Genomic DNA, 27,632 nt, shown 5'->3' with positions numbered 1-27,632 from the left:
TACAACATATCAAAACTTAGGCAGGCAGTACAAGAAATACTAGTACTAAGAGATGTTTATAATCATAAATGCCCATCTTAAAAAAGAAAAGCTCAAATAAACAATCTAACTTTATAAACCAAGGGAATTAGCAGAAGAAAAGAAATAATAAAGATTTGAGGGGAAATAAATTAAATAGAGAATGGAAAAACAATAGGAAAAAACACAATGATTCTAAGAGTTGGCTCTTGAAGATAAAAGCCAAAGTGACACACCTTTAGTAGACTAAGAAAAGGATAGAAAAGACTCAAATAAACAAAACAAAAATGGAAAAAAGATATTACAACTGATGTTATAGAAATGAGAAGTATCATAAGAGACCATCATAAGCAATTATAAGCCAACAAACTGGGTAAACTAGAAAACATGGATAAATTACTAGGAACATACAACATATCAAGACTTAATTATGAAGAAATAAAAAATAGGAGCAGATGTAACTAGTAAGGAGATTGTGTCAGTAACCGAAAAACCTTCCAGCAAAGAAAAGCCCAGAACCATCTGGTTTCACTGGAGAATTTTATCATTTAAGAAAGAGTTCATTCCAATCTTTCTCCAATACTTCCAAGAAGCTAAAAAGAAGGAAATATATATATATATTTTTTAATTTTTTTTGATGTTTATAGCAACTTTATTCATAATTGCCCAAACCTGGAAGCCAGCCTCTTTTTTTAAAAAAAGTGTTATTTTTAGATATGCATGAAAGTAGAGTGTATTTTGATACATCACACATACATGGAGTATAGCTTATTCTAATTAAGATCCCATTCTTGTGGTTGTAGATGATGTGGAGTTTCACTGGTCATATATTCATATATGAACACAGGAAGGCTGTTATATGATTCATTCTGCTCTTTCCAAATCCCATCCTCTCTCCCTTCCCTTCATCCTCCTTTGTCTAATCAAATGGAGAAGGGAATACTCATTTTATGAAGCCATCTTTACCCTGATACCAAAGTCAGAAAAAGATGAATCTCCATATCATATACAACCACAAGACTGAAATCCTAGTTAGGAAAAGATATAGCCCATGCTTGTACAAATATGTATACTTCACTGTCATGTATATCTAAAATTACAAAATTTTTTAAAAAGATTCAATGAGAAAAAAAATACTACAGGTCAATATCCTTGATAACAGAAGAAAAAAATCTTCAGAAAAATAATCAAATTCAACAGCACCTTAAAAGAATAATGCACCATAACCAAATGTGGTTTATTTCTGGGAAACAAGGACAGTTGAACATAAAAAATTAATCACTATGATGCACCACATTAACAGAATGAAAAATAAAAATTCCATGATCCTCTTGATACAGAAAGTATTTGATAAAATCAACACCTTTTTAGATGAAATCATTATCACAAGAGATTCTTGCATTCCCATGGTATTACAGCACTATTCACAGAAGCTAAGATAGGGAATCAACCTGGAGGATAGTTTCCTCTCCATCAACAGATAAATAAAGAAAATGTGGTATATAGACACAATGGAATATTACTCAGTCATAAAAAGAATGGAACTAGAAATTATTATGTAAGTGAAAAAAGCCAGACACAGAAATAAAAATACCACATCATGTTGAATAATGTTTTCACTCATTTGTGGAAACTAAATGTCAATCCTACAAAAAATGGAGTAGAATAGTGGTCACTGGAGACTAGGAAGGGATGGGAATAAGGGAGAATGAAAAGAAATTAAGGGACACTAAAACACAGCGAGAGTTTGTTTTGATTTTTTATAGCACAGTAGGGATAATTACTTGTTAAAAAATCCATGGTATATTTCAAAATGACTAGAAGAGTTTGAAATTCCAAACACAAAATGATTCACATTTGTAGAGATGGAAGTGCTTATTACTCTGATTTAATTATTATATGGCTATACATGTATCAAATTTTAATGAACTCCAAAAAGATGTACAAACGTCTCAAAAAAATTTGATACTCTTTCACAATAAAAACTCTCAACTTTACTTCAATTCAGTAAAGACCATATATTAAAAGACTATAGCTAACACCATATTCAATGGTGAAAACTGAAAGCCTTTCCATGAATTTCAGTAACAAGGCAAGGATGCCATCCTTGCCACTTTTATTCAACATTGTGCTGAAAGTCCCACCAGGAGCCACAGCACTGCAAGTACTACCTCTTGCAAAAAGGCAAGAAAAAGAAATAAAGGCATCCAAATTAGAAAGAAAGAAATGTTCCCATTTACAGCTGATATGATTTTATGTATATAAAATCCTAAACTTTCCACAGAAAAGTTGTTACAACTAATGCATTTTAGTAAAATTGCAGTATACAAATCAGCATATAAAAATTAGTTGTATTTCTATACTGTGGTAATGAATCACCTGAAAATAAAATTAGAAAAACAATTCCATTTATGATAGTATCAAAAAAGCACAAAATATTTAGCAATGTTTTAAGCAATTAAAGAAGTGACCCATTGAAAATCATCAAACATTGATGAAAGAAATTAAAGAAGACGCAAACAGAAACAGATCTGATGTTTATAGATCAGAGGACTTAATATTGTTCAAATGTCTAAGTACCCAAAGAAATCTATGGATTCAATGCAATTCCTACCAACATCTCCATAACATTTCTTATAGAAATTAAAATTTAAAATAATTGGTTTTCACCTAGAACCAAAGCAGACCTTAAACAGTCAAAATTGTCTTGAAAAGGAACAAAGCTGCAGGCATCACACTTTTGGTTTCAAAACACATTACAAAGCTTCAGTATATTTAAGCAGCATGGTACTGGCATAAAGGTAGACATATAGACCAGGGAGAACTGGGGCTGTAGCTCAGTGACAGAGTGCATTAGCACCAAAAAAGAAAGAAAATGGGCACATAGCTCAATGTCACAGAACAGAAAACCTAGAAATAAATTCACACACATATGGTCAAATAATCTTTAACATGGGTGCTATGAAACACAATGGGAAAAGGACACTGTGTTCAACAAATGTCACTGGGAAAACTGGACATTGATATGCAAAATAATGAAATTATCTTACCCTTAAGTGCATATCAATTAAAAATGGATTAAAGATCTATAAACAGAAGATCTGAAACTATAAAACTCCTAGAAGAAAACACAGGGGGAAAACCTCAAGACATTGTTCTTGGTGAGATTTTGTGGATAAGATGACCAAAACACAGGCAACAAAAGCAAAAATAGACAAGTGGGACTACACCAAACTAAAAGCTTTCTGCCCAGCAAAGTAAACAATCAATAGACTAAGAGGGTAGCCTGTGGAATGGGAAAAAAATTAGCAAACCATATTTCTGATATATCCAAAATATGTAAGGATCTCCTCAATAGCAAAAAAACTAATAACTCTATTGGAAAATAGTCTAAGGACTTGAATATATATATATATCTCTTCAAAGAAGACACAAATGACCAACAGGTATATGAAAGAAGGCTCAGTGACACTAATCATCAGGAAAGCCACAATGAGATATCATTTCACACTATTTAGGATGCTCCTATCAAAACAACAAAGACAAATGCTGGCAAAATGAGGATAAATTTGGAACCCTTGAATTCTGTTTGTGGGAATGCAAAAATGGTACATCTGCTATGGAAAATAATATGTTGGTTCTTCAACAAATTAAAAATAGAACTACAATATGATTCATCAATTCAACTTCTGGGTGTTATCTGAAAGTATTGAAATTGAGATCTCAAAGAGATATTAACACTCCCATGTTCACGGCAGCACCATTAACAAAAGCCAATATGTGTAACAACTGAAATGCCCATTATTGCATGAATGCCTAAAAAAAAAAAAAGGAAAATATTTTCATTTGTGGCAACATGGAAGAACCTTGAGAAAATTATGCTACTGAAATAAGCCAATCATAGAAAGACAAATTCTACATGATTCTAATTAAATGAAATATCTAAAATAATCAAACTTAATGAGGCAAATAATAGAAGAGTGGCTGATAGAGTTCGGAGGCTCTACCTCTGATTAGCAACAGGCTGTTGCTAATCAACTTGCATAAAACTTCAGTTGTACAAAATGAATAAGTTCTAGAGATCTGCTATACAACACTGTGGCTAAGCATAACAATACTGTATAATACTCTTGAAATTTTAAGAGGGTGAATTCCATATTAAGATTTTTTGGAAAGAAATGAAAGAAGGAAGGAAGGAAGGGAGGGAGGGAGGGAAGGAGGACGAAGAAGTCATAGCACATTCTAACTTATTCTACTGTGTATCTGCAGAAGGGCCACAACATCAAACCCTGATTAAAAAGATCACTTTTCAGGTTTGAATATTGGCTTCAATATGTTTCTTTACTTGCTATTTAGCTATTTATTATGTGTTGAGAGTTTTATTCTACTTTCCTTTGCTTTCAGTATAAAGCTTTTTAGCATCACGATCACCCTCCACGGCAGGTTGCCACTCCCTGAGAAGAAGAGTATACCAGGAATCATTATGTAACTGCAGTCAGACAGAGTCAGGGCAGCTCGTGGTTAGGAAGAGACAAAAGTTGACATGATGAAAAGAAAGCACCGGGAACTAGCTAATAAGATGGATAAAAACTCTTCATTGCTTTCAAAGAACATACATTCAAGGACTGCTGATTAATGTGATGCTGCTGGAGAACAGGTTTAAGAGTATGTAAACAAAAGCAGAAGCAGTGACCAGGCACACATTTACTACTTATTAAGTTTCCCATTCCTCTCTCCCTGAGGAGCCAGAGCAGCCTTCCAGGAAAACAACCAAAACCCCATGAAATAATTTACTCAATTTTTAAAATTTTTTAAAATTCTATTTACTCTTGTTAGTTATATATGACAGCAGAATGCAATTCAATTCATATTACACAAATAGAGCAAAAATTTTCATGATTCTGGCTGAACACAAAGTAGAATCACACCATTCATTTTTTCATACATGTACTTAGGGTAATTATGTCCATCTCATTCCACTGTCTTCCCTACAGTCATTCCCCTTCTCCCCTCCCTCCCCTTTGCCCTATCTAAAGTTCCCTCTACTCCTCCAATGCTCCCTGCCCCATCCATTATGAATCAGCATCCTTTTTTTCAGAGAAGACATTCAGCATTTGGTTTTTTGGGATTGACTTACATCACTTAGCATTATATTCTCCAACTACATCCATTTACCTGCAAATGCCATGATTTTATTCTCCTTTAATGCTGAGTAATATTCCATTGTGTGTGTGTATGTATGTATATATATTTTTTTCTTTATCGGTTCATCTACTTAAAGGTATCTAGATTGGATCCACAATTTAGCTATCGTGTATTGTGCTGCTATAAACATTGATGTGGCTGTGTCCCTGTAGTATGCTGTTTTTAAGTCCTTTGGTTATAGACCAAGGAGAGGGATAGCTGGGTCAAATTCCCAGTTTTCCCAGGAATCTCCATACTGCTTTCCATATTGGCTGCACCAATTTGCAGTCCCACCAGCAATCTAAGAGTGTGTCCTTTTTCCCACGTTCTCGCCAACACTTATTGTTGTTTGTATTCTTAACAGCTGCCAGTCTGACTAGAGTGAGATGAAATCTGAGTAGTTTTGATTTGCATTTCTCTAACTGCTAGAGATGTTGAACATTTTTTCATATATTTGTTGGTAGATTGTATATCATCTTCTGAGAAGAGTCTGTTCACTTTCTTGGCCCATATATCGATTTTTTTTTTTGGTATTAAGATTTTTGAATTCTTTATATACCCTAGAGATTAGTGCTCTATGTGATGTGAAAGTGGTAAAAATTTGCTCCCATTATGTAGGCTCTCTATTCATTTCAATAATTGTTTCTTTTGCTGAGAAGAAAGTTTTGAATTTAAATCCATCCCATTTATTGATTATTAATTTTACTTCTTGTACTATAGGAGTCTTATTAAAAAGAAATCGAGGCCTAATCCGACATGATGGAGTTTTGGGCCTTTTTCTTCTATTAGATGCAGGGTCTCTGGTTTAATTCCTAGGTCCTTGATCCACTTTGAGTTGAGTTTTGTGCATGGTGAGAGATAGGGGTTTAATTTCATTTTGTTGCATATGGATTTCCAGTTTTCCCAGCACCATTTGTTGAAGAGGCTATATTTTCTCCAATATATGTTTTTGGCACCTTTGTCTAATATAATTGTATTTATGTGGGTTTGTCTCTGTGTCCTCTATTCTGTATCATTTGTCTACATGTCTATTTTGGTGCCCATACCATGCCATTTTTGTTACTGTTACACTGTAGTACAGTTTAAGGTCTGGTATCGTGATGCCACTTGCTTCACTCTTCTTGTTAAGGATTGCTTTAGCTATTCTGGGTCTCTTATTTTTCCAGATGAATTTCATGACTGCTTTTTCTATTTCTATGAGGAATGTCATTGGGATTTTGATTGGAATTGCATTAAATTTGTATAGTGCTTTTGGTAGTATGGCATTTTGACAATGTTAATTCTGCCTATCCAAGAACAAGAGAGATCTTTCCATCTTCTAAGATCTTCTTTAATTTCTTTTTTTAACGCTCTGTAGTTTTTGTTATAGAGAACTTTCACCTGTTTCGTTAGGTTGATTCCCAAGTATTTTACTTTTTTTGAGGTTATTGTAAATAGGGTAGTTTTCCTTGTTTCTAATTCAGAGGATTTGTCACTTATATACAGAAATGCCTTTGACTTATGAGTGTTGATTTTATATCCTGCTACTTTGCTGAATTCATTCACTAGTTGTAGAAGTTTTCTGGTGGAATTTTTGGGGTCTTCTATGTATAGATAGAGTCATATCATCAGCAAATAGTGCTAATTTGAGTTCTTCTTTTCCTATCTGTATCCCTTTAATTTCTTTCATCTGTCTAATTGCTCTGGCTAGTGTTTCAAGACCTGTGTTAAATAGAAGTGGTCAAAGAGGGCATCCCTGCCTTGTTCCAGTTTTTAGAGGGAATGCTTTCATTTATAATGATGTTGGCCTGTGGCTTAGCATAGATAACTTCTATAATGTTGAGATAAGTACCTATTATTCCTATTATCTTTCAATGAGAAGGTTTTGAATTTGAATCCATCCCATTTATTGATTATTGATTTTACTTCTTGTACTATAGGAGTCTTATTAAAGAAGTCAGGGCCTAATCTGACATGATGAAGATTTGAGCCTTTTTCTTCTATTAGATGCATAAAGATCATTCGATTCTTATCTTTAAGTCTATTGATTTGATGAATTACATTTATTGATTTCTGTATGCTGAACCAACCCTGCATCCCTGGGATGAATCCCACTTGATTGTGGTGCACCATCTTTTTGATATGTTTTTGTTTTTGATTTGCCAGAATTTTATTGAGAATTTTTGCATCTATGTTCATTAGAGATATTGGTCTGAAGTTTTCTTTCTTTGATGTGTCTTTGCCTGGTTTTGGAATCACAGTGATATTGGTCTCATAGAATGAGTTTGGAAGTGTTCCCTCTTTTTTCTATTTCATGAAATAATTTGAGGAGTATTGGTATTAGTTCTTCTTTAAAAGTCTTGTAGAACTCAGCTGTGTATCCATCTGGTCCTGGACTTTTCTTGGTTTGTAGGCTTCTGATGGTGGCTTCTATTTCATTGCTTGAAATTATTCTGTTTTAACAGTGTATGTCATCCTGGTTCCATTTGGGTAAATCATGTGACTCTAGAAATTTGTCGATGCCTTTGGTATTTTCTATTTTACTGGAGTACAATTTTTCAAAATAATTTCTAATTATCTTCTGTAATGTCCTTTGTGATATTTCCTTTTTCATCACAGATGTTAGTAATTGAGTTTTCTCTCTCCTCTTTGTAAGCATGGCTAAAGGTTTATCAATTTTATTTATTTTTTCAAAGAATTAGCTTTTTGTTTTGACAAAGTTTTCAACTGTTTCTTTTGTTTCATTTCATTTCGGCTCTGATTTTAACTATTTCCTGTCTTCTACAACTTTGGTGTTGATTTTTTCTTCTTTTTGGGGGGCTTTGAGATGTAATGTTAGGTCATTTATTTGTTGGCTTTTTCTTCTTTTAAGAAATGAACTCCATGCAATGAACTTTCCACTTAGTACTGCCTTCATAGTGTCCCAGAGATTTTGATATGTTGTATCAGTGTTTTCATATACCTCTAAGAATTTTAAAATCTATTCTTTGATGTCTTTTGCAATCCATTGTTCATTTAATAGCATATTATTTAGTCTCCAGTTGTTGGAATAGCTTTTATTTTTTATTTTATCATTGATTTCTAATTTTATTCCATTAAGATCTGATAGAATGCAGGGTAGTATCTCTACTTTTGTATTTGCTAAGAGTTGCTTTGTGGCATAATATATGGTCTATTTTAGAGAAGGATCCACGTGCTGCTGAGAAGATAGTGTATTCACTCATTGATTGATGAAATATTCTATATATGTCAGTTAAGTCCAAGTTATTGTTTTATTGAGTTCTACAGTTTCTTCATTCAGCTTTTGTTTGAAAGATCTAAAATAAAAGCTAGAATCATGGCAATAACTTTATTTATCTAGTTCAGATGCCCAACCCTAGTCTTGCCACCTGGGATAATCATCTTCCTTAATCTCATGTTTAGTCAACCTTCCCTTAGTGCACATATGCAAGAACTTCTCTTGAATATACACTTGTATCTTTCAATAGCCACTAGTAACATGTGGTTGAGCATTTAACATTTGACTGGAAAACTAAATTTTTAATTTAATTTACATATAATTAAAAACTTGGAAGTGGTACAAAATATGTCTGTTAACACAACTCCATTGTTTTGCTCCACCTACATTTCATTTTAACAACGCCATCCCACAGGATGCTGTTGCCAAATTAAAGTTCACACATCAGGTGTGTGTCATTCCTAGTACTACACATATACAAATCACCCATCCAGTGGTTTGTGTCAATAGACTGATTCACTTCAAATGACTCTTTCGTATGCATCCATCTAACATTGTAATGTGTTGATTATTTGCAGACAGTATGAGTTATGAAGATTTCCTTCTGTGCTGTAACTGGTAATTAAATTGATAGATGTGTAATTGTTTTCATTATTACATAATTAAATATTTTAATTAAAAATAAAGAGACACATTTTAAAAAGAGGTGTAATTGAGAGAAGATGCAGAAACCAATACTGGGACAATAAAGGAAAAAGGGGCCTGGAATAAGGTATGTTCTCAATATTTTGAAGAAGTTATAATTTCTTAGAACAAAATGAGCAAATGTTGTTCATTGTGTACAATAAATGGTAAAAATATGAAATGAATATTATTATGAGACATTTTATCAAAAAGAGTGAATTTGATAAGTTTCTTCTCAAAAAATCAAAAAAAGAATAAAAGCAATCACCTGAATAAACATTAAACATCCAAGAAAACATTTTTAGAGATATAAAACAAAATAGGAGCTTATAACTTCATTTAGTAGAAATGGATGGGAATCTTGTTTAAACAAAACAAAACAAAACACATTTTTTATCCCAATGGACATCTGGTTATTTTGGTTCTGTTAAAATATTATAAGAAAAGCCTAAAAAGGTACTTCAGAAAAGTGAAAGATTTTCCAGACAAACCATCAAATCATTGTCAAAAGAATACAAGGTCTTCTAGACACAGAATCCAAGACCAACTGATTAAAACTTGAAAAACCACAAGTGTTTTTCTTTAGCTTTAGATAAAACTAATATAAAAGATGCTGCCAAGTTAATACCTGAGACATGTTTTCTCTCAAAAGACTTATAACATTATGAAGAAATGGCAATTTACAATCTGAAAAATTGAACTCATGATTTAGGTACTTTTAAATCATTTGCTTCTGCCACAAGAATTCTATCTATATATGAACAAATTAAATTATAAGGCAATGGATGGGTGCTTCGTGTTAGGTTAAAAAAAAACACCTAGGCTTACTGTAATTGTGAAACAAGAGATCAATGTTTACTTTATTGTTTCAGTCCACTGTATAATACCTATGTTCAATTTTCTGAAGTGAACTCTTGAATAGTGTTATAGATACCATTATTAAATTGTTCAGCACATATTTGCCAATAGTATTGCTCAATACCAGTAATGTAACTGTTAAAAGAAATAGAAGATAATAAATTTAACAATCTATATTATTTGCCAGGGCTTAATGGTTAAGTTCTGGAAGAGTTTTACAAATATTTGTAGTACTGGTGAAACAAATTAAATATTTGATTAAAATAAAAAGAATGCTATCTAAATATTCAAGAATTAAAGACAAAAATGGAAGAGTAATTTGTTTCTTTGTTGATATTACACTGCATACAAATTTGAAGATACAAGAAGGAAAATTGATTTTTGACCTAACTAAATAAGTACAAAGTTTTTAAGTTTTGAAATTGCAACTTTACAGAATATAATAATGACTTTAAACATTCTTCTAACATGGACAAGCTTAAAGAAAAAAAATTAAACAATGGTTTATTGACACTGATAAACTTATAGTTGCTTATCAATTCATATATACCTCTGAATTCAATGATAATAATATTAAGTTGACATGTGCATTAATAAACTTATTTAACTTGGACAGACGTAGTTTTGGGACAAATACATTTCAGCTTTGAAGTTAAATCAAGATAAATCAGTTGTGTCAATGTGAATGCAAATATGACAAGAAAATTATATTTTGGTATTTGGTTCAGTTTTTTCAGAACTTTTAAGTATATTTAGAAAATTAGTTGGGGATGTGATTCTACTTTTTCAACTGTAAATTTTATGAAATCTAAATGCAGATCAAGTATTGTCAAGTATGTCCAAAGAAATTTTTAGGTCCAACTGGAGTTATACTATAAATCTACTAATCAATGTATTTAGAAAATTTAGGATAAGGGGGGATTCAAATTAGACAAGTAGAGAAAGGCTGCATTCCCAGTTGTTCACTGACTCGGTGCTACTCAGCGAGGTGGGTGAAATGGATTTCATTAAAATTCAATATTGGACATTCAGAATATCTTTGAGATTCAGAAATGTGGGTATGTTAAAAAAGAAGAAAGAATACATTGGAACCAAGCCAGTTGCAGCAGCTGCAGTGGCGCTGGTTCACCAGAGAGGGAGGGAGAGCACAGAGAGGAACAGATTTGGTATGGAAAAACTTGAAACCAGAAAAGAAACCCAAACTCAGCACATTCAGAGGCTGCCCTGTGCGTGGGTGCTTGAAATGTGCTCTGTTTCCCAACTGGTCACGGAGAACTGAGGTGGAAGCCATCTTGAGGTGACTGTCACAACACGCGACTGGATCAGGGTCACTCCAGGTGAATTGGGCTGGCAACAAAAAAAATCACACAAACACAGAAAATATCTGAAGCCTGATGTTTACTGGGGAGAGCTGTTTGACAAAACATTCCACCCAAATAAGGCAGAGGGGTAATATTACAAGAAAACAAGGAGTCGGTTTAGAGGGTGAAGTCTTGCTTGGTGATATCTTGGTCAACGGTTTGACTGACATCATGGAAAGCCACACCCGTCTCAGGTGCTGCATGGGGATCATAGGCAGAGTGAGAGAAAAGGACACATACATGGCACAGCCCAGTCAGAGCAAAGTCAGTCCAGTCCCTTCAAGTGCTCAAATGCGCATAGCTCACACACACAGCCATGGCTGGCTCACAACAGGTGACCATGCTGCAGCTGCTCCTATGGGAGCCAGGAGGTCACTGCAAACACGGCCATACTGTCCCAGCAAGTGCCTACTTTGTGGCCTAGTGTGCACCTAGCAGAAAGTAAGTACATCAGGCACAGAGAAGATTTACCCAGAGGATTTGAGTCAGAAAAGCAAAGGAAGGCCTAAATCCTTTCTTCTTTGAGCCTGGTAACTCAAGTGACCAGTTGATGCGGGTAGGGAATCTGATCAGGCAGGTGTGGAAACATTCAGGGATTAAACCTGAGAAGGCTGTGTACCTGAACAGCAGAGTGTGTGGAGGACTGGCTCCCCTGCCCCATAAGAATTCTTGGGATTCTCCTGAGACCCTGACCCCCAACCAAGATTGGCAACTGCCAGGCCCTAGGGATGTGTTGATCTAATCTCTTCAGAGCAGACACCAACAAAGCCTCTGAGGCCTGATTCCCCAGAAGCCTCCTCCCATCGATCTCTGCAGCAGCCCCATCCTGGGAGGGCACCCCATCTGATCTCTGCAGACAAAACTCCAACTAATAGTACTTCCCACTCCATCCTACTTCATACTGTTGAGAAAGGAAACTGAGACTTATTTCAAACAGCTTCAGTCTTAGGCCATTCCAACTGACAACTCAGAAAGCAACAAAGAAAGAGGAAGGGGTTAGCAACCCCAGGCCCTGCTCTTTTTCTGAGTACACAGCTCAAGAAGAACTGGAATGAAAGACAGTAGGGCATAGACAGTGACCATCCATTCTTGTCAACTATTTTGAACACCTCAGTGGTGACTATTCTGTCATTTTTCATTAAAAATCTTTATATTTTTCTTTCTTTGTGTGTGTTCATATGTGTGCATGTGTGCATTCCTGTGGTGGTGATTGGTCCAGGGACATATACGCATACACATGTTTGTTTATTTTTTTCTCATTGAGCTTTTTGAATGTACTTACTTTTCTTGCCTTGTCTTTTGAGGGTTAGGGTTTGGGGGCTTATATAGTTTGGTTTTGTTCTGTAATGTTTTCATTTGTTTGTTTCTCTTGTTTTTCTTTCTGTCTTTTCTTCTCCCACCAACAGCCAATTCTGCTGCTGTGTTCTTTCTCTCTTCTTTGCTTTGTTTCTACTATTTTTCTCCTCCTTCCTGCTACAGCTCATGCATTCTCTATGTTCACTTTTTGAAATTGTAAACTCTTTTCTATCTTGCTAGCACATTTTCTTTTCTCTTCATTAGCTGTAGTTTTACCAACTTTAAGAATAAATTATTCCATATAATTCCTGGCTCCACCATTAATGCTGATGCAATTATTACTGCTGTGGATGATATAGGTGACACCTACTGTTTCCTATAAAGCCTAGGATCTAGTTCATGGTTATTGTTTTTTACTGGTGACAATTTCTGACCCTGACACTCATGTTTTTTTGTGGTAATTAATGTCACACATGTCACAATAGTAAATGGGTATTTATTTTAATGCTGTATGTTATTTGCATCTGTTGTTGCTGTTGTTTATTTTCCCCTATTCTGGGAGGTGCTTGGAACTGACAAAAACACTACAAGTTTACAGGGTAGACACTCTGTTGTTGAACTACACTCTTCCAAGAAACAGAGTGTAACTTGCTCCCCATACAAATTGATGACACTTAATCTTCAGCTTTACCTTAGTATAAAGAATAGAAGACAAAACCCCAACTAACAACCAGGCCCCAAGTAGAAACAGATAAGGGGAAGGCTGCATGGGCCCACTTACAGACATCTACTGCTACAGCAAAAACAGAATTAATGCAAAGACTGTGGATACCACAACTACTCGGGTATCTTTATCTAGATTACTCTAGGACACTTTGTCAAGTAAAGACCATGCCCTAAAATAGCCCCCACATAATAGCAGAAAATAAATACCTACCAACAGATGCATAAACCCAACAAAGGAATATAGAAAATATGGGGAAAAAACCAAAGTAACACAAAACCTCCTAAAGTTCGTAATCACCAGCAACTGACCCAAAAGATACTGAAGTAGATGAAATATCAGCTAAAGAATTAAAAAGAATCATTATAAAAACAATCAATGAATTCCAAGAGAACGCAGAAAAACAAGTGAATGAATTAAGGAAGTCAGTATAGAATATGAATGAGAAATTAAATAAGGAGTTAGAAATATTGAAAAAGAAACAAATGGAAATCTTGGAAATGAAAGACATAATAAATCAAATAAAATGTTTAGTTGAAAGTCTCTCTAATAGACTAGACTAAACAAAGAATCTCAGAACTGGAAGACAAACTGGCCAGACTTAAACATTCAGAAAGCACTTAAGAAAAGAAAATAAGTAACTATGATCAGAATATACAAGAACTCTGGAAACACAGTAAGAGACCAATTTATGAATCACTGGAATTAAGGAGGGTTGTGATATGCAGGCTAATGAAATTAATAACCTCTTCAGGGAAATAATAACAAAAAAAATTTCCAAACCACGAGAATGAGATGGATATCCAGATACAGAAGACATTCAGAATTCCAAATACACAAGATCAAAAAAAGAATCTCTCCACAACACATCATAATTAAGATGCTTAACATGAAGAACAAGGATAAAATTTTGAAAACCTCAAGAGAAAAATATACGGTCACATTTAGAGGCAAACCTGTCAGAATTGCTTCCAATTTTTCAATGCAAACTCTAAAAGCCAGAAGCATTTGGAATGATATGTTCCAAGTACTGAAAGAAAATAACTGCCAACCAAGATTGTTATATCCAGCAAAGTTCTCTTTCAAAATTGAAAAGGAGCTCTTTCCTCTACTGTTACCCAGCTACCAGTAACAGACAAGGCCATGGGTTTCTGAGACCTGGAAAGCCCAGCTGGCTTTCAGATGCTCAATGATTACGTGGTGGACAAGAGCTACATCAAGGGGTATGTGCCATTACAAGCAGATGTGGCAGTATTTGAATCAGTCTCTGGCAGACCACCTGCAGACTTGTGCCATGCCCTATGTCGGTATAATCACATCAAGTCCTATGAAAAGGAAAAGGCCAGCCTTCCTGGAGTGAAGAAAGCTTTGGGCAAGTATGGCCCTGCCAAGGTGGAAGATACCACAGGGAGTGGAGCTACAGAGAAAAAAGATGATGATGCCATACATCTCTTTTATCTGATGAGGAGGAAAGTGAAGAAGCAAAGGGGCTAAGGGAGGAATGCCTTGCACAGTATGAATCAAAGAAAGCCAAAAAACCTGCACTTGTCGCCATGTCTTCCATCTTACTAGATGTGAAACTTTGGGATGATGAGTCAAATATAAAAACATTAAAAAATAAGATATTAAAAAACAAGACCTAAGTATATGTTGTTTGGAAGAGATGCACCTTACAGGTAAAGACCGATATAAGATGAAAATTGACATACAATGCAAATGGAATCCCAAAACAAGCAGGAATAGCTATTTTCATATCTGACAAAGCAGACTTCAAACCAAAATCATGGAGAGAGACAAAGAAGGTCACTTCACACTGATAAAGGGAACAATCCAACAAGAAGATAAAATAATAATAAATATGTATGCTTCAAAAATTGGTGCAAATAATTACACAAAAGAGACACTACTTGAATTGAAGACCCTAGTATAATAATACTGAGTGATTTAAATACACCTCTCTCATCATTAGATAAGTCATGCAGAAAATGAAACTCTTTGGACCTGAGAAATACTATAAATAAAATGAACTTAACAACAGCTGAATACACTTTCTTCTCTGTGGCTCATAAAACCTTCTAAAAAATTGACTATATTCTGGGCCACAAAGCAACTCTTAGCAAGTACAAAAAAATTATGTAATTCCTTGCATCTTATTAGATCATAATGGAATAAAATTAGATATCAACATGACAAAACCCTATGGAAACTATATAAACACATAGAGATTAAATGATAGTTTTAAATGATGAACAGTTGAAAGAAGAAATTAAGGGAGAAATTTAAAAATTCTTAGACTCAAATGAAAACAGTGATACAACATACCAGAACTTTTGGAATGATATAAAGGCAGTTCTAAGGGGAAAGTTCATAACTATGAGTGCCTACATAAGAAAATCAAAAAGATCACCAACAACCCAATTTTGTATCTCATAGCTCTTCAAAAGAGAAGATCCAACCAATTCCAAAATCAGTAGAAAGAAAGAATTAATATCAGAGCTGAAATCAATGAAATTGAGAATACAAAAAACAATAGAAAGTACCAATAAAAAAGAGTTGGTTCTTTGAAAAGATAAAAAAAGACTTAGCCAAACTAATGAGAGAGAGGGGGGGGAGGGAGGGGAGGGAGGGGAGAGAGAGGAGAGAGAGGAGAGAGGAGAGAGGAAGCCAAATTAAAAAATTAGAGACGAAAAAGGAGAAATCACCACAGACATCACAGGTATTCAGCAGGTCATTAGGAACTATTTTGAAAATTCTGACTCCATTAAATTAGAAAACCTAGAAGAAATGGATACATTACTAGACAAATATGATCTGCCAAAACTAGATCAAGAGATATAGATATCCTAGACAGATTAATAACTAGCAATGAGATAGAAGCAGTAATAAAAAGTCTTTCAACAAAGAAAAGCTCATGACCAGATGAATTCTCAGCTGAATTCTACCAAAAGTTTAAAGAAGAACAGTTGTTAATACTCCTCAAATTATTCCATGAAATAGAAAGGGATGAAGCACTTCCAAACTCATTTTATGCAGCTAGTATTACACTCATACCAAAACCAGATAAGGACACATCAAGAAAAGCATCCCAGGACAAACAAAAACCAAATCAAAACAAAAATCCTAGTATATTTATAAGAATATAAAAAACACCCACCATCCAACAAGGCACAATTATATAATCTAGCTTTCAATAAAAAAAATAACCATTTATGCAAAGAAGTATGAAAATACAATCCACAATGGGAAGAAAAATCAGTAAACTAAATTGAGAAATCATCTAAATGATAAAATTAATAGATAGGGACATAGAAACATATTAAGGCTATATTCTATATGTTCATGAAGCTAGAGAAAAGATTGAAAATATTAAGTAGAGATATGGAATAAATCTTTGAAAAAGACCAAGTCTAACTTTTAGAGGTAATAGTTATGCTGTCTGAAATGAAAAATTCCTGGGAGCCGGTATACAACTATAAACCTAGCAGCTTCGGAGGCCGAGACAAGAGGATCGCAAGTTCAAAGCCAGCCTCAGCACTGGCGAGGTTCTAAGCAACTCAGTGAGACCCTGTCTCTAATAAAATACAAAATTGGACTGGGGATGTGGCTCAGTGATTGAGTGCTCCTGAATTCAATCCCTGGTACCAAAAAACAAAACAAAACAAAACAAACAAAAAAACTTGGAGTCAGATTAACAAGAGATGAAAAAAACTTTTTTGATGTTTTAGGTTGCTATACTTTATGGACACTGTCAAATTTCAAACAGACTAAGGCAGAAACCAGATGATTAAAATGCACATTCAAAGATAACTGATAGTGAAATCCTTATACACACATACATATAAACATAACTTAAGAGAGAATTAACTCTTTTCTTACTGGTTTATATATGATCCAGTAAAGTGTACAAGCCTGCAAGCACATCTGAATAGTTTAATTTAATTATAAATTATGCCTCTAAACAAAGTAACAGATTCCATTTATCCTGCTGTTAATCTAGAAGAATTTAGGCATACTTGAAAGAATTAAGTGATAATGATTTTTATGATACTTTCTTATGAGTAGAATAATCATGTCAAAATTCAAAAATTATTTGGTGGATTTTAAGTGCTTATATGATAAATCTACAAATTAATCTGGTGTAATATTCTACTGATAGCATCCTGCCTTCCCATATAAAAGCATAATCTGTTTCTTCTACAGAATCTTTTGACAGTGTTCTTCAACTTGTTCATACTCATCTGATGAGATTTTATAAGTGTACTTATTTCATAGTTATTTCAAATTGTTTCTTCATTATGTATTCTACTATCACATATAATTTGCCCTTATATATTAGCTCTGATCTGGTGATATTAATACTATTTATTTACTTATTTATTATTTGTTGTGATTAGTTTATACATGACAATAGAATGCATTTTGACACATCGTACCCAAATGGAGCACAACTTCCCATTCCTCTGCCTACACATGGTGCTGAGTTGGGATGAAAAATTTTAAGAAAAGGTTAGTAAACTTAAATGCAAAGAAATAGAATCTTATCAGATGAATACAAGACAGACTGAAAAAAAATGAACAGAGCCTCAGTGAATTTTGGAACTATATCAAGTAATTGAATGTAGACATAAGTGGATAAATAGTTGAAAACTTTCTAGACTTGATGAAAACTAAGTCCTCACAGAGACCTAAGACACAAAACAAATCCCAAGCATAAGAAACACAAGTCTCATAATCAAATTGCTTAAAATATAAATGACAAAAAAAATGTTAAAGGCAGATGGGGGGGGGACATATATACAAGAGAACAAACATAAGAAAAAGACTAAGATGAGCCAGATACAGTAGCTTAAGTGTGTAATTCCAACAACTTGGGAGGCTGAAACAGGAGCATTGCAAATTCTAGGCCAAAATAAAAATATCCTCAGTAACTTAGCAAGACCTTGTCTCTAAATTAATTAATATATTAATTATTTAAAAACAGGTGTGGGGATGGGAATGTAGCTTGGTGGTAAAATGCTCCCAGGCTAAATCCCCAGTACCAAAAAAAAAAAAAAAAAACTAAGATGAGGATCAAACAAGAATGCCTGCTTTTACCAGGTTTCCCCAATATTTTACTGTTGGTTCTACTTGGTGTAATAAAAATGGAAAATATAAATAAAAGGTATCCATAGTTAAGAGGCAGAAATAAAATATAACTGTCTATGTTTTTAAAACTATGAATTTATTATGAATTACAAATAATAAATGAGTTAGAGGTTATAGAACACAAGATCAAATACAATCAATTGTATTTCTTTATAGTAGCAATAAGCCACTAGAAATTCAAAATAAAAAATCAATACTGCTTATAGTAGCATACAAAACATGAAATATGTAGGGATGCATCTGACAAAAATGTGTAACTTCTGTACACTGAAAACTACACAACACTGCTAAGAGAAAGTAAAGTATACCTCAATAATTGGAAAAACATACCATGTTCATTTATTGGAATACACAGTATTGTTAAGATGTCCGCTCTTGCCAAAATGACTGATGCCAAAGTCAATTGAAATGCCAGCAGGTATTTTGTTTGTTTGTTTTGTGGAAATTGGCAAGCTGAATATAAAATTACCATAGAAATGTAAAGAGCCAAACAATCTTGAAAAAGAACAACAAAGTTAAGTGGCTTAACACTACTTGATTTCAGACTATAGTTATCAAAGCTATAGTCATCAAAGCAGTGTTGCATTGGTGCATGTGTGTGTGTGTGTGTATGTGAAAAGCAACAGAATAGAATAGAGAGTCTAGAAATAGACCCATGCATGTATGATTGATTATTTTTCAATAAAGTTGAAGGAGCATTGAATGAACGGTGCTGGAAAATTTGGATATCCACAGGCAAAAAACAGCTACTATCACCAACAAAAAAACTTCAATTCTTATTTCATATTTCACAAAAAATTAACTCAAAAATCACAGTCCTGCTGGGCATGGTGGCCTACATCTGTAATCCCAGCAGCTCTGGAGGCTGAGGCAGGAAGATCACAAGTTCAAAGACAGCCTCAGCAATTTAGTAAGGTGTTAAGCAACTTGGAGCAGAGTTCAAAGCCAGCCTCAGTAACGGCAAGGTGCTATGCAACTCAGTGAGACCCTGTCTCTAAATAAAATAGAAAGTAGGGCTGGGGATGTGGCTCAGTGGTCGAGTGCCCCTGAGTTCAATCCCTGTTTACCCCCCACTCCCCAAAAGCCATAGCCCTAAACCCTAAACCCATAAAAAACTTTTATAAGAAAATGGAGAAAATCATTGAGACTTTGTTTAGGCAAAGATTTCTTAAATATGACATGAAAAGTATAATCCATAAAAGGAAAAATTGATAAATAAGACTTTGTCAGAACTAAAAAAATGTTTGCACTTTCAAGAACATTGTAGAGAGAATAAAAAGACAAGCCATATGCTGGGAGAAAATATTTTCAAATCTTATATATGATGAAGAACTTGTATTAGCATTATATAAAAACCTTCTATGCAACAAATATGAAAAAATAATAAACCAATAAAAGAGGAAAAAAATATCTGAATAATACTACATCTAAGAAGATATACGAAATTCAAATAAGCACATGAAAACATGCTCCACATCACTTGTCACTAGGGAAATAAAAGTTAAACCTATACCAAATATAATGTCTAACATGAAAAAGATTGGTCATACCAAGTTCACAAGGACATAGGACAACTTATGTACTCACAGTCTACTGTAGGAATGTGTATGGAACAACCAGTTTGAAAAATAATCTGTCAGTTTGTTAAAAATTAAATACACACCTATCATAACCTACCCAATACCATTCCTCTTCCATGGAAGATAAATGAAAGCATATGTCCACAGAATAGACCTGTACTAGATCAAAGCAGCTTAATTTGTAACATCTAAAAAAAATGGAAACAGCTCAAATATCTATCATCATATAGATGGACAGTTATTAATCTGTTTTATATCCAAATAATGAAATATTAGTAACAAAAAGTAATGAACTATGTAATAACATGAATAAATCACAGAAGAATTATGTCTACTGAGACACCAGACCATATATACATATATACAAATTTCTAGAAAAATCAAACTAATTTGTAGTGTTAACATTTCAGTGGTAGCCCAGGGATACAAGGGCAGAAAAGAGAAGGTGAGATTATAAAGGGTTATAAGGTAACTGGGGATAAAGGATACATTCATTATCATAACTGTGGCAGTGGTTTCACAGGTATATGCAAATGTCAAAACTTACCAAATTTTATATTTTAAGCACATGTAATTTGTTATATTTCAATAAAGTTATTAGCTTAAATTTATTAAAATTAGGCAAAATTTAGAGCTCAGTATATCAGTTAACACTAGTCCCCTTTCAAGTTCTTAACTGCAATATATAGTGGCTACCATTTTGGCCATCACAAGCACAGAATATTTCCATGACTGCTACAACTACCACTGGACAGCAATCATCTACCTCATAAAGAAGGATCCATTTCTTTCATTCCTCCTCCATCTCTCTATGTTCAACTTTAAGAATGGGAGTAAGCATGGCAGTGTGGCATTAATATACAAATTACATGAGAATTTTAGAAGCAGATTTTATTAAGTTAATTTTAATGTAATTTTGCTGTGAAGCAAAATATGCTTCTATTCATAAACATAGCACAGTCTCCTAATTTAGATATCACAGTTTCTATGGATTACATTTAATTAGTTTCTTCCAATATTCAAATTGACAATTTTAAACCAAATAGATAAAACTGTCTCAGAATTTGTTTTCTCTTTGTAATCAATCTTCAATACAACTCTTAAATATGAATATACAGTTTTAGTATACTCACTGATATCTTTCGAATTAGCTTTGTCCTGATTTAGAATATAATGCTATATAATACAATTGAATTTTCTTAATTAAAAAAAATCAAGCATTTAACCCTTACACAATAAATACAATCAGAAGTTTCAAATGTGGGAACAGATATTAAAATAGAACACCATGGTAGGCACTGAGATATTTCACATTCAAGGAACAGTTTAAAAAATCAGGGCAGAGAAGTTGTTAAACTTAGTAGTCTGACTGAAGCGTTTCTCTTCTTTAACTACAGCTCTCAGTTTTGAGAATTGGAGGTTATTTATTTATTTTTTTTTTTAAAAAAAAAGGAAGAAGAAAAAAGAATCAAACTCCATTTTCTGCCCCTATCCTAGTAGCCTATAGACTTGGAAGGCAGAGTCTATGTTTATTTTGTTTTTGTTTCTAGGGAATACAGGGCTGAAATCCTCAATCTTCCTGGTTCCACAGCCTGCTACACTGATCTGTGCCCATTTTGATATGAGTCATGCCTACCTTGGAAATGCACTACAGAAAAATGCAACTGAAGTTGGGTAAGAGACCAAGAAGGCTGGTGGCCAGTGTAGACAAACCAAGACAACCCCCCAAATGTGTACTGTAGTCGATAAGCAAGACCTGTAAAAATAGAAACCAAGTCCCTCCGTTGTTTGCAGAAGCAGAACTCAGAAGCCAGCTTCACTTACTTTTTTACACCGACAGAGCCATTTTCCTTGTTTTCCATGTCAACAGATAGCATGGGAAGGCTGCAGGGTTTCTTTACTTCAGCAACTAATCAATAAGGGAGAAAAGCTTGTGTTTAATTCTGAGAAGGTGAGAGCAGAATATATATTCTGAATCAGACATAATGGTTCCTTTTTACAGCTTCACACCAGTTCACGTATGTTTGTTTAAATCTCTAGTTCCCTGAGCGATTGGATAGATGTGATTAAACCTAAACAACTGAAGGAGACAGATGAATTGGGGTGCTTTCATCTGTACTGGCACTCCCAGCCTTGACAATAAGCATTTGCAAATGAAATTGAATCCTCGTTCAAAACAAGTGCTGTGTGACCTGGCACAGCTTCCTCTGGGTGCCAAGCTTTCACTTAAGATATTGCAACTCATAAATGAGTCGAAGTGGAGGAAAAAAAAAATCCCCCTTTTCCTGCCCCCTCCCACCATAAACTGTGATTTCTTTTTCTTTTTTTTCTTTTTTTTTTTTGTCCACTCCCTCTGCTCCCAGATTTTTTTCATTGTAATGCAGGAGCGCACTTACAGCTTTTGTCAGCAAGTATCCCCCTACCTCACATATTCTCAACGAAAGCTTCAAAAACCAGTCTGGGAGATGACCATGCTGTTAGTAAAGCAGGAAGCTCACACACACACACAAAAAAAGCCAGATTGTCCTTAGTACAGAAAGGTGGTGCTGGTGTGTGTGTGTGTGTGTGTGTGTGTGTGTGTGTGTGTGTGTGTAAGCGAGGGTAGGCAGCTCATTCAATTTATATAAAATCACCAAAACATTTAAGAAGATATAGTAACATCTACCACTCTTTTTGTTTGTAGGATGAGGACTGTGAAAAAAAAAATGAAAACCCTCCACAATTAAATAGGCAATTAACACGATGAAAAAGCTAGGAACAAAACTGCTTCAAGAAAAGAAAAACAAAACAAAACAAACAAAAACCCAGAAACAAAATAAAACAGAAAAACTAAACCCGGAAACGTGGTTTGTTCTTATTCAGCTGAAGCCATCAATTAAATACATTTCCTTTCAAATCACTTTATACTTCGGCACTCCTTCTCCAGGGATTACTCTGACATGGCAAGTGCATCATTTAGTCTATTCACAAGATTTTTTTATCACTGTTAGAGAAGTAGATGATTAACAAATAACACCGTTAAGTGTGGGATGATCTTCACTCCTGAAACACACACACACACACACACACACACACACACACACAAACTTCCAGGTGCTAAACCACTTAGATCTCTGCCAAGAAAAGCAACATTTAATCTACACATAGCTATCAGCATACATCCCCACACCGGCACAGAGTAGGCAGGAAGCAGTGCTGCTGCTCCAGGCTACCAGAAGGATTTCACTTCAGTTGGAAACTGTTATACATTCACCATTTTCTAAGCATCTCAGAAACAAAACAAAACAAAACACTCACAATGATACTCTGCAACATCACACTACATTGTCTTATTACTATTATTTTCTTTCTTTCCTATTTCTTTCTTTTTTTTTTTTTTGGTGGAAGAGTAAAAAGAAAACCTACCTATAAGCAACTAAAACATATCATATTTTTATAGGCTTATCAAGAACAGCCAAAGAAACCCCAATGTTTTCTTTCACAAAGTAGGCTGGCAAAGGAATTCAATAAGGAGGTACAATTTGACACAGTGAAATAAAACCAGGCTGGCTCTCAGCCAACATGACGTTAGGAATCACACACAAGCTGCACCAACTGCCTTCTGGTTCATGGCTGACTTTTTAAAGCTACAGTGTGCCTGTTCACTTTGGCTAACTACCTTCAGCACAATTAGTGGAAGTGGATGAATCATGGGTCCAAAACCGGCAGAATTTTCCCTGCACCTGTCTTGTACTAAGAAAAACAAGCTGTCTTAATAGGTCTCTTCATTTTCTCCCACCCCTTCACGGTTGCTACATGTCTTTACTGTTGTTCTGAGATTGAATGCCATGTTTCAAAACTATTTCTTTTTTTCTCCCCTGTGGGAAAAATAAGATGAGCCCATGGCTTACAGGCTCTACTCAGGGAACAATCAGAAGCTGGAGTCCTGCCTTACTCGGTTTTCCTAATAGAGAAATGTGGACAAAGTTCCTAGCGCTGGCTTTTAAGTAATCTCTTTGTGAGAATGAGGAACTACTGCCCAGTAGCAAATCCCTTTCCTTCATTATGCAGGAAGTAGCATATTTCACAGAGGATGGAAAATAGATGACCAGATCCCCTGAAAACACCCACATTCTTTTATTTTGGCATTCATCTTATCCAGTGAAACCAACAAAAACTCAAACAGAAACAAAGCCTTATTCTACAAAAGGAAAACAACTAGTTCTGTGAGGTTTGATTTCATTTATCCCAGTTACATAAAAAGCATAATCCAACAAATGCAAACAACATTTACAGCCCATGAGAACCTGGTACTGTGTATGAGTCACATAAAAATAAGAAAATATATTGCCAACTCCCAAATACATAGTCTCTCCCACTATCAATCCTAAATCCCAATTTAGGAAATGGGAGGTAGACTAGAGAGGCTAGTCTACCTATAAGTTCCATATAAGTTTCCTTGGTCAGTCTCACAGTTCCTTGGTTTGGCTGGGAAACACTTGTGTGTGTATGGGGGTGGGGGAGGGGGAATCACAAAAACTGTTCTTTACACATATAGAAAACATTCATGATTACTTCTTCATTGAAATAAACACCAATCAACATTTGGATACTTTTAGGTCAAAACAGGCACAAAACCTTTCAGAACACACACACAACTCCCAGAATTATTCTGGAAAAAAAAATATCTGCTACTGTGATGTTGTTTAGACTTCAGGCAGAATTGAGAAGAAAGTGGCCTGCCTCCAATTTCTTTAGTAATCTTTAAGGGGCATTAGGAGATCAGTAACTATGATCTAAATTTGGAACCTGAATTGCAAAGTCAAAAATTTTTCCCTTACTTATTCTGGGAATGAGATTACAAATCTTCAATTTCCTGAAAGACCACTGCTGAGAAATACTTTTAGTACTCTCCTCACCCATCTTTTCCATTGCCCTCTTGCAAAAGCAAACAATCATGAAATAGGGACCAATTTTAAGTGTTCAAATATTTTTAGTTTTTTTTTTTTTTTTTTGGTGGATGTGTCACCACTGCTGTTCAAAATCATGTACTCTAATTAAGATAAAGAGCTTTCGACAAAGATTCCATAATGCTTTTGAACCTGATCTGAAATTCCTGAACCATTTTCCAACTAAATCCAAGGACGAGAACTGGAATTTGAGTCCTCTGAGCAGTGGAGCCACAAGGAGAGTATCCTAACAGCACTGCTGAGAACAAAAGTATACTTGGCTCATCATTCTTGAAGGGAAAGAGGCAAATAAAATGTAGTTACGCCCAATTCTTCCTTAGATACACTCACAGGAGGAAAGATTCTGTGAAGCTTTTCCAAGCTTTTTTTTCCCCTTACATATAGAAAAGGACATCCCCTCCCGCCATGCCTGCTGTGTTCAAAAGTTTGCCAGTTAAACAAAGTGTTAGGTTTCAGAAAGTGCTGTTAGAAATCAGTCCTATTTGATAAAAAAGTGAGCCACAGAGGCATTCTAAACTATGACAACAGGAGGTTTCACTTACCAGTGAGTTTCTAACTTTGGTAATAAACTAACATTTATGAATATAAATATACTAGTACTCACCTACTCCCTCCTCACATGCGCGGGCAAACAGTTTGACATTAACTCTTTTCTCGAATGACAAGAATGATCTGAAGGTACATAGTGTGTATGTATGATGTGTGTACTGCGGTAAATATTGTGTGTTATATGTGTTTGTGATGTGTCCGATGTGTGGATATAGAACTCATGGTATGTAGTGTATGTTTGTGTATGTGTGTGTGGTGGTGGTGGAGCAAACAAATAAGGATTCAGCACATTATACGATGTGCTAAAATAACTTTGGAGGTCCTGGCATCAGGGATTTGGAGCAGAAAATATGAGCCCATTTGGAAGTACACTCAAACGGGGTGGGGGGTGGGAGGGGGATTCATGCCTCCATTGGCTTCTTTTATTGATCCGCACTCATCCCCCAGGCAGTACAGACTCCTAATGGAAAGCCAGCTACGTACTAAAGGAGCCACCCGCCAGGGTCCCTGTCCCGGATCCCCCCACGAAGTAGCCAAGGGCAGGGACGAGCTCTAGAGTCCCGAAGGGCGTCTCAAGGGAAAAGGAAGCATATCCTGGAGAAGGGGCAGTGGGTGTGGGGACAGGACACAGCCTCCAGCAGAGAGTAAAACGACTCGTGTGGCACGTTCCAAAGAGAGTGGAAAGTTTCTGGCTGAAACTTTCAAAGAGAAATAGTGCCAGGTCTTTGGTCTGGGGACTCCCCGGTGGAGCCCGTTTTGGAAAAGGGGTTTGGGGGTGTGGCGCGAGCTGTGCCTCCACCCTGTCCCGTCCTGCACGCTCGGTCCCGCAGCCCCCGGCTCGCCCCGGTTCTCCGCGGAACTGGGCACGCTTCTGCCCCCAATTCCACTCCAGGACAGAGTGACAAGAGTCCACGCCCGTGAGTGCAACAAGCTGCGGGAGCGCTGGACACACAGAAGACACGAGGGAGGGCGGGGCGCTTTTTTTCTTTTCTTTTTTTTCACCAGTGTGGTGATCTTTGCTTCTTTTCATCCTGGAGAGGGGAGAGGGCGGGCGCGTTCCCAGGCCCTCGCCGCACGTGCCCATCACTTACCTCCCGCACTGCCGCGCCGGGAGGTTTGCCCCGCGCAGAGCTCGGCGGCCGCCACGCGCCGAGCCCCGAGCAGCCGGCCGGACGCGCGCGGCACGCCGGGAGTTGTAGTCCACCGTGGGCCGGCGGGGGTCCGAGAGGTGTGGGCGCGGGGAAGCGGAGTGCAGAGCCCAGAGGGAAGGGCCCTGGTAGGGGCCCTGTGAATGTGAGGGAGGACGCTTGCAGAAACTTAAAACTTCCAGAGAGTTGAGGTCAGGGGGAGCATTCTAGAGAGATTTTTAAAGTGGAGGCTTTCAGGTAATCCCATTTGCTTCCTGTTTTACTTGCTCATAATAACCCTGCTGAAGTTTAAGCTGGACTTTGGCAGTAATAATAACTAGAGATTTCCCAGGTCAATATTATTTAGGGCTCTATTTACTCTCCATTCGCCCCATTCAGTCTTTGCTTGAAACACCTATTCAGTTGTTCACAAAATAACTCAGTTGAAGCCCTGGACATGCAAAGGGAGGGTAATTGCACCTTGCATTTGTAGAACGCTCAACAGCACTCTTTACAAAGCACTTTTACTTCAGCGTTTCATTATGTTAGAACCATAAAGCAACACTGGAATTTAGTTAGAGGAAAAAGTAAAGTTGCAGAAAGTTTTGTGTATCCACACCTGTGGAGTTGGAACCAACCCGTACTATTCATTTCCTTCTGTAGCCCTTCTCTTAGCAGCTGGGAAGAGAGGGTGGGGATAAAGGAGGGCTGGGGATAGATGTAATGGATACAATGAAAGAAAAGGGGCCTGTTGTGAAGGATTTTCTTGCAATAGCTAATGAATAATAATAATAATCCTTAGTAAATAAGGAAATAAAAGAAGTACCCATGGATTGGAAGAATACAAGGGGAAGGAAAAGGCAGTTGGATAGGAATACACAACAGAAGATTGCAAGCAGGCTAGAGGCAATATGAAAAAGATGTATCAGAAAGAAAAGCA

At 35.8% G+C, this 27,632-nt stretch overlaps 1 protein-coding gene and 1 pseudogene across 3 annotated transcripts in view; one reads left to right on the top strand and one right to left on the bottom strand.

Moving 5' to 3' along the window:
• The window catches only part of Samd13 (sterile alpha motif domain containing 13), a 50,552-nt gene extending 23,791 nt beyond the window's left edge, over positions 1–26,761 (bottom strand). The window contains exons 1-2 of one of the 3 annotated variants that reach the window (XM_005334079.2): positions 26,657–26,761; positions 21,892–21,976 (exon numbers count right to left, since the gene is read on the bottom strand). In XM_005334079.2, the coding sequence (XP_005334136.1) occupies positions 21,892–21,944 (53 nt within the window). In that variant the 5' untranslated portion in view covers positions 21,945–21,976; positions 26,657–26,761. Of the gene's footprint in view, positions 1–21,891; positions 21,977–23,472; positions 24,683–26,656 lie in introns of those variants that run through there. The other 2 variants (XM_040288942.2, XM_040288944.2) reach the window with 2 other exon arrangements.
• Positions 14,486–15,006, top strand: LOC101966742 (elongation factor 1-beta pseudogene; annotated as a pseudogene).
• Positions 26,762–27,632: the final 871 nt, after the last annotated feature.

Source organism: Ictidomys tridecemlineatus, chromosome 11 (genome assembly GCF_052094955.1).
Source record: "Ictidomys tridecemlineatus isolate mIctTri1 chromosome 11, mIctTri1.hap1, whole genome shotgun sequence".
NCBI lineage: Eukaryota > Metazoa > Chordata > Mammalia > Rodentia > Sciuridae > Ictidomys > Ictidomys tridecemlineatus.
Note: the sequence above shows the minus strand (reverse complement) of the source record. Positions and strands in the feature narration are given on the sequence as shown.